Source organism: Garra rufa, chromosome 10 (genome assembly GCF_049309525.1).
Source record: "Garra rufa chromosome 10, GarRuf1.0, whole genome shotgun sequence".
Taxonomy (NCBI): Eukaryota; Metazoa; Chordata; class Actinopteri; order Cypriniformes; family Cyprinidae; genus Garra; species Garra rufa.
The window spans coordinates 22,914,596-22,930,059 of record NC_133370.1 but is presented as its reverse complement, the minus strand read 5'-3'; the positions used below and the strand labels follow the sequence as shown (position 1 = coordinate 22,930,059).

The following is a 15,464-nucleotide window of genomic DNA, read 5'->3' as shown; positions in this document are numbered from 1 at the left end:
TACTAAAATTGCTTCCACATCCACTTTGTGTCACCCGTAAAGCAAGTGCTTTTATAAATGAATATACTCTAGGGACTTTCAGCTGATGACAACAAAACAAAACCTTTAAATGATGTGATACGCTCTTTTAATGAAGTCTTTATACTTTGCAATTCCTACTACTACGAATGCATTAGAAAAATCAATCTGCAGTTCATTAGCAGCAACAACTACATTCATCTTTCAGGTATTGTTTTCAATTTTTCATTATAGTCATTAATGAAATGGCTTCCTGCAGTCAACAGTGAAATAACCTCTCTCAAGGACTAGAAGAGTTTGCTCAGGAATATTTGCTTAACATGACTAAGTAAACGAATGGAAGACAATAAACGAATGCTAAGGCTGATAGTTACAGAACTCAACTTAAAGTAGAGATACATGAATAATGTAATTTTTTGTATACAAGTGAACTTAAGAAATATGGAAACGGCTTTCTAAATGTGCTATATGCTATCTAAAAACATCATCTTCATAGAGATGGCTTTGCCGTGTGGCACAGACAGCCTCATTCAACAGACAAATGATGTTCCACAAGAATTTTTCAGGGCAATAAACCATTGCATAACAGCCACAATACATAATCTGGAAATCATGATTCAAAAGCACACATATATATAAAGCTCAAACACAAAAATCGCCGTCTAATCTGCTGCAAATGCAGTTACATAAAACAATCCATACAATGTCTCTTAAAACAAAGCAGGTACATTAATTTACCAATGTAAACATTCAAAATATATACAAAAAAAGCTACTAGATTTGATACTACTATTTAGATATTTGAAGCCACTCATCCTACCTTATTTCACATTTTCAGGAGGGTTGAGTTGGCGAGTTTGTTGTCCATCAACTGAAGAGATTATGAACAACGCTCAGGGCTATTTTGGGACGGCAGGCATCAGGGTCGATTTGTTTAATCTTTGGTCATGATTAAACAGCATTTTAAAGAAAGAGAGCATTAAGAATACTATAATTTCAAGCCTTTATATTTTGAAAGCACACTTTTAAATAGGTTACTTGTATAATCTAAGCTTTTGCACTAACATATAATTAAACTGTATATTTAGCCTAGGAGGTTTCTAACAGTACAGTACTGATAACCATAATAACAGTAAGTGTGATAATGAACGATACACAAACATAAAACATCATGCAAACCTTTCGGTTGGTCTCAACTGTTTATATAATACCTGCATTTTGTCTCATCTTACTGTATAATCAGCTAAACAAATTACATTTCTAAATGCTGTTTTAGTGGTTTTCCCTCAAACATAATGAAACATAAAGTATTTGTTCTGCTGCATGTGATATCCAGCAGATGGCTGAAGGTGTTTCTAATTTCTTGCAGAGATATAAGCAGATTTAAGGCCTCTGCTAATAGGGATTAGAGTAGGGTGAAGTAGAGAGGTTTTATGCTGTAGCTGACTATAAGGGAAAGGGAAGTCTCCGCTGGTAAAGCATGTGTCTCTCAGTGGGAGCGTAACTGTGACTACGGAAGCACAGCAGGGATATTGTGATTGTTATTGGTTTCAACAGGGCAACATCAGTTCTCAATGTATTACATCTGGGGTGATCTTGTATCACATGAATCGATCAGCACTAGATATGGACATGTACAGCATAAGAGATGACTTTGTTGATTCTGTTCATTCTTTAACTTGTATTAATTTTTTTATGTAATCGGTCACTGTTTGATGTTTTTCACTGACACTCAGCAGTTTCGAGTAATCTCAAGGCTCCCCGTCATGTCTCAGATAGTTTTATAGGATTTCCTTATCAGCATGGGGTGGAGATTAGCCTTGCAGTGTTTCTAGGGAAATTTCAAGCAGTTTGGTTTAAGCAGAACCTGATCAAGCTCTTACTCTATTCTATAACTAGTTAAGTTTCAGATGTCTTGATGTGATTATCAAAAAGTCGTGTAAGGTGTTAGGGCAAAACAAATTCACTGGATGGGGAATCACGTTGTCTTGATCTCTAAGGATTAGAGGCTTGCACACATGCCAGGCGCTGAGTAAGAAAGCATGGGATTTTATTTAATAACAAACAAGCACTAGAGTAATAAAATGCATTTAAATGAGATAAAAACATTGAGAGCAAAGTACATTTAATAACGGACTAAAAATATGTTAACATTTATTTGAATTACAAATAATTTAAAAAAGATAACATTAAATTGCTAAATACCTACCAGAAAAGTTGTACATATCCATTGCATATTATAGAATCTCACATGTTTGTATTATAAAGGGGTTTGCACTTACGGCACGTTTTGGTCAGTCACCCGGATGCTCGGCCATACTGGCGATATTCAGATGTAAACAACAGCATGGATTGCATGGTTAATGTGCTACTGAATATGTTCTGATAATTTATGCTGTCTAATCCATGGGAAAAAAACGTATGGAAGCTGCTAACCCTGCTGAAAAAACCAGCATATGCTGGTAAGGTATGTTTTGGTGCTGGGATGCTGGTTTATGTTGGTCCTTTGCTAGTTTATGCTGGTCCTTAGCTGGTTTATGCTGGTCATGTTGCTGGTCAAGGACCAGCATAAACCAGCAAAGGACCAGCATAAACCAGCATCCCAGCACCAAAACATACCTTACCAGCATATGCTGTTTTTTCAGCAGGGAAATCATATAGAGAAGGACTTAGTAAGCAGGAAAGGGTGCAATATTTTGACAAACTAAAGTTAATAGTTGGTAAAGATATATACAAGCAGTATTAATTAAGATATTAGCCTAATATTTCACCTACCTGACTGGAAATGATAAGAACAAACATGTTGTCAAGATTCTTGCTCTGGAAATCCTGGTTCAGTTTGGCCAACTACAAACACCTTTTGTTCCTCAGACAGGTTTTTTGCACTCTTTTCCTTGATTTGTTATAACTTTTGGCAGTCTATAGTACTCTAAACGTTTTTCCTGGTTCGACCAATTAGTACAGTCAAAAACATGACAATAATTGACCATTTTCAGCAGCAATAATCGTCAAAATTTGCGAGTTCCGTTCAGTTCTGTGGCATTGTTTATGTCCAGTGCCACTAAATGATGACACTCTATGCTTTATATTTTAGATGTGTATATAAAACTTACTAAAAAATTCAGAACATTATTAATTATATATAAAACAGCAGGACCAATATATTATTGATAGAAAAAAAATATTTAGATATCCACCTTATTTTCCCCGTAAGAGCAGATGCGGCCATTTGTACATTTTATGAGTCTGGCTTCCGATCTCATGGGCGCCCAGCTATTTTTAGCTGTACAAAACAGCTGGTTTTGCGGCTACTTCACGTTGTTATTCTTCTCTCGCCCATAGACTTACTTCCTTTATTTTACCTTGCCATATACTAAGAATGTGCTGCATTACCTTTACAAAAAAAATAAGAAAGATTTTTTTTAAACGTTATCCTACATTAAAACCTGTTATGTTATGCCAGCCGTTGTAGTAAAACGAGCAGGAGCGCACTCTAGTGTTGCAAACAGAGGTTGTTGAAATCTCACCACACAGCACTTTTCAGCACAAATCACTGCCAGTTCGCTCCATATGTTTTACAAATTTACATCACTTATATGTGAATCACTTATATGTGTCATTTGTAAGGAAAATAATTAAAAACTCGGTCGTTTCTTCGATTAGTGTTGCCTGCGCTTTACGTCGATTGATTCATGGCGCTTCTAGTCTACGGTTTGATTAGTGATGTCTGGGCTTTTCATAGAAACGCCTTCCTGCCAGAGCTGCTGCGTTCGCCGCCGGTTGTTGAGTGGTGTGTTCGCGTGTGGCTTTACGTTTTGTACATTTAAACTCTGTTTAAATTTAACAGTTACCGATAAACATCAAAAATGGGTAAGAAGGAAGAAGAAGAGATTATCCGGATCGCAAAAAAGATGGATAAAATGGCACAGAAGAAGAACGGGGTGAGATGTTTTGTCATGAATGAATTCCCTGTCTTGGACCAGACGAGGCTAACATTATGTAGCAAGCTAACAGCTACATACATAGAGAACAACTGATTTAATAATCTACAGCGAAACTGGGGATCTGTTTTCTGAATAGATTTAGTGGTTAATGCTTAAGTGAGAGAAATATATAGTGGTTTGGTTTATTGTTTAAGAAACGTAACGCTTAGCGGGGAAATTAGCAGCATTAGCTGTTGTTAGCGCGGATAAATGCACAGGGTCAGTCAGCGGGAGGCAGTAATGAAACTGATTTCTTTTAGAAAACAAACTGACTCTTGAGTTCAGTATGCTTAGGAATGTATAGTAAACTATGACTTTATCTAGATTATGTCAGGAAAAGTGAGGATAGTTAGGTGTTATGCTACATAGTTGCTTATGTTGACGTCGCTGTAAACAAATGCATGTATTAATGAAATTCCTATAAAGTGTCTTAAAAAAAATGAAATGTATTTTAATAAGTCGTGCTTTTTATTCTTTTTTTTTTTTTTATTAGGCTGGTGCACTGGATTTACTAAAGGAACTAAAGAATATACCCATGACCCTGGAGCTTCTGCAGGTAACATTATGTTTACTCTATTGTTTATTTAGTTGTTTCATTCTCACTTAAGTACTCAAATTTAACGAGAGATTTTCTCTGCTTTTCTTATGAACAGTCTACAAGGATCGGGATGTCTGTCAATGCCATCCGCAAACAGAGCACAGACGATGAAGTGACCTCACTGGCCAAGTCATTGATCAAGTCCTGGAAGAAATTGCTGGGTTAGTGTTATCAACAAATAACATTGACACCTTCATTTAAGTCTAATTGTAAGCAGACATTGTGTTTTAAAATGTCTATTATCATTTCTCATGAGTTTTCCCTCCATTTTTACAGTTTGGTTAAATTACCCATATATATACTTTCTTGGTTATTAAGAGGTCATAAAATACTTGTATCTGCATACTTGTATCAAATATAGACACTTAACGTAACTGTACTTAAAGTATGAAATCCGTTATATTAGAATTCAAGTATGAAACCATTCATTGTACTACACACACCCACACACGCATATTTAAAATGGGCCTTTTTTTGTCTAAATACTTTTAGGGCTTTTGCATAATATTATGTATAAATCTGTAATTAATGTTAAATTTCTTATGTAACATTAATTTAGGTCACAATGGGGTTGTGTTGTTGTAATACCATTAATAGCCTGTATGTGGTAGCAACTGCAGGTTTTCTTTTGTACAAGATTTTGAGTCACCACTCAGATATATAGGTCAATTTCTGATCATTTTAGTATTTCTCTGATGACACGTCTAACAAGTGGTTTTTGACATCCAGACGAACCTGCTGCCGAAAAGAACTCTGAGAAGAAAAAGGAGGAACGCACAACACCAGTGGTTTCACCGGCTCAAGCCAGTCCAGAGCCCAGAGAGGAGAGGTACTAAAACCATGTTAATGGTCATAAGGATATTATAAGACTGAATAATTGAATTGTTGTTGATTTTAAATATGGCTTTATAGCTCTAACTTTCTCACCCTGTTCCTTATTCCTCTGTCTCTTTATTTCTTCTCTATCAGCTCAAGCAGTAATTCTAGCAGTAAGAGTGAGTCTGTCGATGTGACACCCAACACATTGATAGCCACTTTCCCACGAGCACCGGGCACATCTGACTCGGTCCGTATCAAGTGCAGGGAGATGCTGTCAAATGCATTGCAAACAGGAGGCAAGTCATGGCAGGCCATTCTTCTGCACATGTTTTTCTCTTTGCTAAATTACCATACAGTGTCTTGCCAAGAATATTTGGACCCGTTACTAATTTTTTGTTTTTTTCTGAATTATAAATTCTACATTCAAACTTGCGTGAATGGTGCAAAACACATTGTATTTCAGTGAAGTGTGCGTGCGTGCATGCGTGCATGTATGTATACACACTACTAGATTTGAACAGTAAGATTTTTAGTGTTTTAAAGAAGTCTCTTCTGCTCACCAAGCCTGCATTTTTTGGTCCAAAGTACATCAAAAAAAGTAATTTTTTGAATTATTTTTACTAGTTGGAATAACTTCTTCTCTTTAAATTTTCTATTTAAATATATTTTAATATGTTAGCATCATGACTCTAGTCACATGATTCTCGTTATCCTTAATCATTCTAATATTCTTGTTTGCTGCTCAAAAACATTATTATTGTTAAACAGCTGAGTAGATTTTTTTTTCAGCTTTATTTGATAAATAAAACGTTCAGAAGAACAGCATTTATCTGAAATAGAAATCTTTTGTAACATTAAATGTAAATTTAAAGCATCCTTGCTAAATAAAAGTTCTTTCCCCAAAAAACAAAACTGACTCCAAGCTTTTGAATGGTATATTGTATAATGTTACAAAAGCCTTTTATGTCAGATAAATGCTGGTCTTTGTATCTTTCTATTCGTCAAAGAATCCTTATAAATAGCACTCAGCTGTTTTAAATATTGATGATAATAATAATAATAATAATAATAATAATAATAAATGTTTTCGGAACAGCAAATCAGCATATTAGAATGATTTCTGAAGGATCATTGTGATAATGAAGACTGGAGTAATGATGCTGAAAATTTAGCTTTGATCACAAGAGTAAGTTATTTTTAAATATATTCAAATAGAAAACAGTTATTTTAAATAGTAAAAATATTTTAAAATTGTGCTGTTTTTATAGAGGCCCATTTCCGCCACTGAATACATAATTAAAAGGGCAATTTCTACTTTATCTCACAACTCTGACTCTATTTTTCTCGCAATTTCGAGTTTACAATTCTGACTTTTTTTTTTATAAAGGTACAATTGTGAGTTATAAAGTCAGAATTGCAAGATATAAACTTGTTTCTCGCAGTTGCGAGTTTGTATCTGAATTCTGAATTGTGAGATATAAACTTGCAATTGAAAGTTATAAAATCCCATTCTGATGAGGAAAAAGACAGAATTCCAAGTTTATTTCACACAATTTTTTCTCACAATTTCGATTTACATCTTGCAATTCTGACTTTTTTTTCTCAGAACTGTGAGATCTAAAGGCACAATTGCGAATTATAAAGTCATTATTGTTAGATATAAAGTCAGAATTTTAGGATATAAACTCAAAAATTGTGAGAAAAAAAAGAATTGCGATATTTAAACTTTTTTTCTCACAATTGTGAGTTTGTATCTCGCAATTCTGACTTTTATCAAAAATCTGACTTTTTTTTTCTCAGAATTGTGAGATATAAACTCCAGTTATATAGTCCAGTTCTGATGAGAAAAAAAGACTGATATGTTCACAGAATTGCGAGTTTATATCTCACAATTCTGACTTTATAACTTACAATTGCGAGTTTATATCACACAATTCTGACTATATTTCTCAGAATGTTTTCACAATTTCGAGTTTTCGAGAAAAAAGTCAGAACTGTAAGAAATTGCAATAACTTTTTTTTTTTTTTTTTTTATTTAGTGGCAAAAACGGGCTTCCATAATTTTTGCTTTACTTTGGATCAAATAAATTCAGTTTTGGTGAGCAGAAGAGATGTCTTAAAAAGCATTAAAAATCTTGCTGTTTAAAAACTTTTCACTGGTAGTGTATATATAAATTGTGTTTTGCATTTTCTTGTTTTTAAATGCTTAAAGTGTTGTCTTATTTTTCTTTTAGATGATCACATTGCGATCGGTGCTGACTGCGATGAACTTGGAGCTCAGATCGAAGAATATATCCTTTTCATATTCATCTCAAAAAGTAGTAATTGCTATTGAAATGTGAGCGAACTCTCACTGAAAAAATACTAGTTGACAATACAATACAAAATTTCACATGCGTTCCTTGACCAACTTGCACGTATCTTTGTGGAGTTCAAAAATACTGATATGAAATACAAGAATCGCGTACGAAGCCGAATCTCCAATCTTAAGGATGCAAAGAACCCCAACCTGAGAAGGAATGTGCTGTGTGGGAATGTGAGTCCAGAGCGCATGGCAAAAATGACAGCAGAGGTGAGTGACAATCAGTTCACTTTAACATTGTGTAATAACTATAGGAACATGTTCTCTGTCATACTGACAGTGTGAATCAAAATCCAACAGGAAATGGCGAGCGATGAACTAAAGGAGATGCGTAAGAATCTGACCAAAGAAGCCATCAGGGACCACCAGGTGGCCACTTCTGGGGGCACCCAGACTGACCTGTTCACCTGCGGGAAGTGCAAAAAGAAGAGGTGTACCTACACGCAGGTAAATCTAGACAATGTTTTATGAATATCGCTGTAGGTTTTTTAATATATACATGTTATATAAACACACTTATACTTCCTGTAGGTTCAAACTCGAAGTGCTGATGAACCGATGACAACGTTCGTCTTCTGCAATGAATGTGGAAATAGGTGGAAGGTATGTTATATAAATATTTTGTTGTATCCATTGATGATATTATATTCCGACAAATGGAAAATTTGAATTATTTCATTAACACGTCTCTATTCAATCTGTTTTCACAGTTCTGCTGAAGTTGGGGGTTGTTCTCAGTGTTTGGAGATGTAGCTAAATTCCAGGACCACGTTTCTATATCATGGACAACAATTTAATGGCGCACCTGATGTACAAAGGCCACAATAGATCCCATCAACCGTTTGTTTTATTATAATGGTCCACAAACTCATGTCCTGTGTTTTAACTTGATGTATAGCTAGGCCATAGGCCTTTGGACTATGATCAATGTTGTTGAATTTGTTTTCTTTTACCATCACTTTTTATACGTAGTTAAACATTTTGACAACATTCATATTTAGATAGTTTTGCTTCGCTCTAATAAAAGCTAGTCAAAGCTATTTAATTTTCCTAGACAAACTTGCCCATTTAAAAAAGAAAAAAAAAAAAAAAAAGCTTTTAGCGTTTGTTTGCTTTTGGAAACGGCTCAAGATTTTTTTTAAACTTGTTCATTTGGAAGATACTTTGAGTCTCTTTGTCACTCTGAATTATACATATTTATATGCATGATCTACAAATTTTTACTGTGTACATGGCTTTTACTTTCAGGAGTAAAATGTTTAAAAGATTGATGGTGATTGTGAATTTATACGTCATCTTAAGATGACACTTTATATCTAAGATGGTTGATTTTCTTGTCGATTGTCAATTGTCAATTTTTATTTTTACTTTTAACTGTTCATAAGTTAATTTGAATGATTTGCGTGGAATCCAGTCATAAAATTTAAATTTACTGTGTAATGCCAGATGTCATGGAATTTCCTAAATCTCACCTTGTTCTTAAACACAGAAGTAAGCCTATGGGTGAGACTTCCGGTTCATTAGTCGTGGAAATAATGAGAAAAATAATGACGTGCTGTAAACAGTAAAACTGCACTACAAACCAGTGTGTTCATAATTATGATAATGTAAATAATATGGTAAGACACATGAATTTTTAATATCAATCAGCAAAATTTGCTGCTTTGGACAGCTGAAAATAGCTGGATGAGACCGGAACCCAGGCATATAAAATTTTGAAATTACCGCACTCGCTCTTACTGCAAAAATAGAGCGGATAAATCAGCAGTAGGCCAGTACACTTAAATAACAATGTAAATATTAAGCTGCAAAAATTATATTTAAATATGAATCCTGCAATGGCGCAGGCGCACTGTTTCATTTACTACATGTAAACTGAAATGCGTGTAACCCTTATGATGTTTTTAGCCTCAATATATGAGTACATGAACACAAACAATCTCTACAACTGCTCTATGGTCATATATACAAACAGAAACAGGTCTTTACAGCAGCCTGTCAAAATAAACGTTTGGTTTAACTTGAAGAAACTTTGACAAATATATTACTCAATGTAATAATAGTGCAATACTACTACTAATAAAATGAAAAGAATATTTACCAGAAAAATGTAAATGCACAACACAGTATTGCTGAATTTTTTTTTTAAATTAATTATGCTTTTAAAGATGCTTTTAACTCATAATTTTATGAAAATGGAATGCAGAAAATTAATGCAAAATAAAGAATTTGGTAAAAACGTATTTCATAGGGCCTTAAAATTACATTTTTGTTAAATAATTCATTAAATTGCTGTTAAACTGTGAGTTTCCTGATACAGACATGCTTTTTGAATCATATTTTTTTATTTCACCACTAAAACAGTAGAGAAAAAAAAACTGAATCCAGAAAAATTATAATTCAGAAAAAAACAAAATGTAATTTGAGAAAAAAATAACTGATTTCACAGAGCCCTAGTTAACTGCAACTAAATAGGTAGTCTTATAGATCAAGGTTACTGTAGATTCTAGATACTGTAGACAGTGGTATTTGTAATCTTTTTTTTTCTTTAAGATTTAGTGATGATTTTTTTTAAACGCTTCAGTGCGTACATCAGACACGTAGGCATCTTTTGGGTCCATATATTATCTAGAACAGCTTTTTATAATTACTTTTTGTGCATGATAGGCATTTGAATTCATGTGAATTATCTAAATGACCCATAACATAATCTCAATTTATTTTATTTATTTGTTGTTTTGGTTTTGTTTTGTTTAATAGAGGTCATTTGTTTGCTTTTCTCTGTAAGGCAGATCATTCAAAAGGGTCATCGGATGCCCATTTTCCACAAGTTTATATAATTCTTTGGTTAAAATTTCTCTAAAGGTAGTGTAAAACAACACCAGTTTTACCTTGTCAAAAACAGCTCTGTTTACAGCGATGCATTTCGGTGTCCCTTTAAATGCTGATGAGCTCTGCTCACCCCGCCCCTCTCTTCCGTGGGTGACGAGCAGTTCTCTGAGACTGTTAACTTTAGCCGCATTCATCGTGGATCTTGCTAACTAGCACATTATTGGGAAAGGTGATTTGCAAAGATTCATTAAAAAAAAAAATATATATATATATATATATATATATATATTCACTTCTGCTGTAGGTAAAGCTGGATCACGAATGATTCACACGAACATAGACGTCGCATTTAGGCAATAATCCTCTGCATCTTCAGTCAGAAGTCAGGAGTAAATAACTACTATGTTCATTATTACATCCAACAAGAAAACACCTCAATCGCTTAAGCAACATTCTGCTCCGGCGTCGAAAACATTGGCGGTGAGTTTACAGCTCACTCAGGGCTGGTCTACGCTAAAAAACAATCAACAATCATGGGAGGGGCCTGTGCAGAACTACATCACTCTGCCAAGAATCTGTGAACGGCTTGATCTGAGAAAGTGGTTATTATTTATGCAGATTTAAAAAGAAAAAAAAAAAACACTGGGTGGATTTTTATCATTATAGGATGGAAAAGTACACACTGACAACACACATTTGTGTTCAAACAACATATAAAAGTGAATTTTGCATCCGATGACTCCTTTAACAAGCAACAAACAGCATAAAACAGATTAATGATGATGAGATAATGTGTTCTAAAGAAAAATATATCAGCGTATAAGATCAGTCATGGCAATGTTACTTTTGACATCAGCAATCAATACAAAGTGGATAGTACTTGCCATTTGCGGGCAGATGACATGTTGCTCAGTTTGGTGAATTTCTATCACTCTCTTCTCAGATGATTTTGCTGTAGTACCCACTACCGCCTTGATGTCCTAACAAGCCCCTTGCATTAGCAATGTCTCATCTGAATAACAAACAACCCTTTGGTGGTTGTTCTTGACGTCCTTTTGTGCATATGGAAAACAGGAGGTTTATATCATCCTAAAACCACTGCATTTTTACTCATCATTTACAGTAGTTCAAGATAAGGAGAGCAACTCACCCACTTTTAATAGGAAAAGATGTTTACATTATGGATGCTCTTTATGTGTACACCAACTTTAGCCCTTAGAAACAGTTAAATGGGGAGGACACTTTTTCAAGGTTCTTTTGTGAGGTTCCCAGGTGCATCCTCTCCAGAGCGGAGAGTGAGTGGGCAGCACTGTTACGCTCCACTGTAAATGAAGACCAAACAGAAACCCCTGGGGTGATTCTGAACATTTGGATTCATTATTTAAATGGCAATAGGCAAATATAGATCAAATAATGGCATTTTGGGTACTGGTGATCTTTCTGAATAATTCTCTATAGTTCTCTATATCCATCGCAATATGATTGGATATCACTGGTTATGATCGACTGTGATTGGTTCATGAGATAAATCCTGCCTCTTGCGTTTGTGCGCATTCCAGTCTAAATAACAATAATGGCATTAATGGGAAGGCTAATTTAAAAAAGTAAGTAAAAAACTAACACACTTACAATCGTGGCCAAAAGTTTTGAGAATGACACAAATATTAGTTTTCACAAAGTTTGCTGCTAAACTGCTTTTAGATCTTTGTTTCAGTTGTTTCTGATGTACTGAAATATAATTACAAGCACTTCATACATTTCAAAGGCTTTTATCGACAATTACATGACATTTATGCAAAGAGTCAGTATTTGCAGTGTTGGCCCTTCTTTTTCAGAACCTCTGCAATTCGACTGGGCATGCTCTCAGTCAACTTCTGGGCCAAATCCTGACGGATAGCAACCCATTCTTTCATAATCACTTCTTGGAGTTTGTCAGAATTAGTGGGTTTTTGTTTGTCCACCCGCCTCTTGAGGATTGACCACAAGTTCTCAATGGGATTAAGATCTGGGGAGTTTCCAGGCCATGGACCCAAAATTTCAACGTTTTGGTCCCCGAGCCACTTAGTTATCACTTTTGCCTTATGGCACGGTGCTCCATCGTGCTGGAAAATGCATTGTTCTTCACCAAACTGTTGTTGGATTGTTGGAAGAAGTTGCTGTTGGAGGGTGTTTTGATACCATTCTTTATTCATGGCTGTGTTTTTGGGCAAAATTGTGAGTGAGCCCACTCCCTTGGATGAGAAGCAACCCCACACATGAATGGTCTCAGGATGCTTTATTGTTGGCATGACACAGGACTGATGGTAGCGCTCACCTTTTCTTCTCCGGACAAGCCTTTTTCCAGATGCCCCAAACAATCGGAAAGAGGCTTCATCGGAGAATATGACTTTGCCCCAGTCCTCAGCAGTCCATTCGCCATACTTTTTTGCAGAAGATCAATCTGTCCCTGATGTTTTTTTGAGAGAGAAGTGGCTTCTTTGCTGCCCTTCTTGACACCAGGCCATCTTCCAAAAGTCTTCGCCTCACTGTGCGTGCAGATGCGCTCACACTTGCCAGCTGCCATTCCTGAGCAAGCTCTGCACTGGTGGCACTCCGATCCCACAGATGAATCCTCTTTAGGAGACGATCCTGGTGCTTGCTGGACTTTCTTGGACGCCCTGAAGCCTTCTTAACAAGAATTGAACCTCTTTCCTTGAAGTTCTTGATGATCCTATAAATTATTGATTTAGGTGCAATCTTAGTAGCCACAATATTCTTGCCTGTGAAGCCATTTTTATGCAACGCAATGATGGCTGCACACGTTTCTTTGCAGGTCACCATGGTTAACAATGGAAGAACAATGATTTCAAGCATCATCCTCCTTTTAACGTGTCAAGTCTGCCATTCTAACCCAATCAGCCTGACATAATGATCTCCAGCCTTGTGCTCGTCAACATTCTCACCTGAGTTAACAAGACGATTACTGAAATGATCTCAGCAGGTCCTTTAATGACAGCAATGAATTTTTTCGGGATTAAGTTAATTTTCATGGCAAAGAAGGACTATGCAATTCATCTGATCACTCTTCATAACATTCTGGAGTATATGCAAATTGCTATTATAAAAACTTAAGTAGCAACTTTTCCAATTTCCAATATTTATGTAATTCTCAAAACTTTTGGCCTCGACTGTATATTCAGAGTCTGTCCCTTTTTATACTAACCAGTTAAGCATTAATGATGTTAAAATTATAGATAATACATTTAATAAGTTTTATATAAAAAATGTATGTAGGCCCAAATTATTGCCTAAATGCAAACATTTTTGGAATTCATTATATAGTCAGACTGATGGAAAGGTTGTTTGGAAATTACCTAATAAATAATAATGTATTACTAATAAAATTAAAGAAGTTACATATAAAATTATTCATCTTATTTATCTGGTAAAACAAGTAGTTGCAAAATTCTTTAGAGATATGGATACTACATGTATCATTTGCAACATAGAGGAAGAATCCGTTAAACATTTCTTTTATGATTGTATATATACCAAGATGTTTTGGATTGATATTGAATATCTAATATTGAAAATTTTTAAATTAAAGATTCAATTCTCTGATAGAGATGTATTTTTGATTTATAAGAATATGAGTCTGGAGCAAAATTTGGTGATTAATTTAATAATTATGTACGGAAAATATCATATACATAAACAAAAATGGTCTAATAACAAACCTGACATCTTATTATTCAAAACTGAAATAAAGCGTCACATTGAAGATTTAAAAGATCTTAGAAATAGAAAAGCAAGAAGGCTGTATAGAATTTTTGAATCCTTTTCTTATGAAAATGTATTGTGAATTATCCCCTGTGTTGCTGCTTTTTTTGTGTGTGTGTGTGTGTGTGTGTGTGTGTGTGTGTGTGTGTGTGTGTGTTTTGTTTTTGTTTGTTTGTTTGTTTATTCCTTTGATGCTATTAGGAATGTATTTGATAATATTTGAAAACATTGTGATCCTCTTTGGATGTATGTTGTATTAATGTTCTTGTTATCCAGTTAATAAAAAAAAAACAAAAAAAACCACAGCTTCTATTGTACAACTGTTAGTGTAAGCTAGAGAAAAGTGATTATTACATTTTAAAATGGATATTTTTTCTTAAAAAAAACGCATTGATTTGCCACAGGAGGCACTTATTCACCCCTGCATTCCTCTGAAAGAAGGAAGTCATGAATGCCTTGAGGGTGAGTAAATTTGCTAATTTTCATTTTTGGGTGAACTAACCGTTTAAGGTAAATCTCCGTGTCTGAGCTTTGATGAGTGATGACCAACAAAATTAAAAAGTACTTGCAAGTTAATTATTAAAAAAAATAGCTGAATATAGGTTGACAAATAAAACATATTTTTAAAATTGTTACTGCCTTGAGTTATTATTTTGGAATAAATGTAAAATGCTTAAACACTAGCTTGATGAGATTCATATTTCATAAATGGAATACTGATTACATTGTTAATGTATTTTTTTTCTGTAGGCAATATTTATCTAACCAAGAAAACGTAACTGGGACATGAATTTACATTTGATTTAAAAAAACAAAACAAATCAAAACAAAAAAACGTTGAGATTTCTCATATTAGAACACCACCGCACACCATTTTATGTATATATTGTATATATTCTATTATTTAATTTTTTTATTTTATTTTAAAGGAGGGCATTGCATTTGTTTTATTATTTATGTTTTGTAGTTTTCTGACTTTATTTATAGAACAGTATGAGTAGACAGCAAAGTAAGGATGAGAGAGGTGCAAAAGCACCCAAAAAAAGACACCATATGGATTCGAACCTGAGTTCCCATGATCACACAAGCTCAT

The 15,464-nt window shown here is 34.5% G+C and overlaps 1 protein-coding gene across 1 annotated transcript; it reads left to right on the top strand.

Annotated features, from left to right (window-relative positions):
* Positions 1-3,765: 3,765 nt before the first annotated feature.
* Positions 3,766-9,048, top strand: tcea1 (transcription elongation factor A (SII), 1). Its single transcript, XM_073849200.1, has 10 exons — positions 3,766-3,959; positions 4,495-4,557; positions 4,655-4,760; positions 5,329-5,428; positions 5,569-5,714; positions 7,653-7,709; positions 7,836-7,990; positions 8,081-8,227; positions 8,312-8,383; positions 8,491-9,048. Exons 1-10 carry the CDS (start codon positions 3,885-3,887, stop codon positions 8,497-8,499), a joined length of 930 nt encoding a protein of 309 aa, XP_073705301.1. The 5' UTR covers positions 3,766-3,884; the 3' UTR covers positions 8,500-9,048.
* The last annotated feature ends 6,416 nt before the right edge of the window (positions 9,049-15,464 follow it).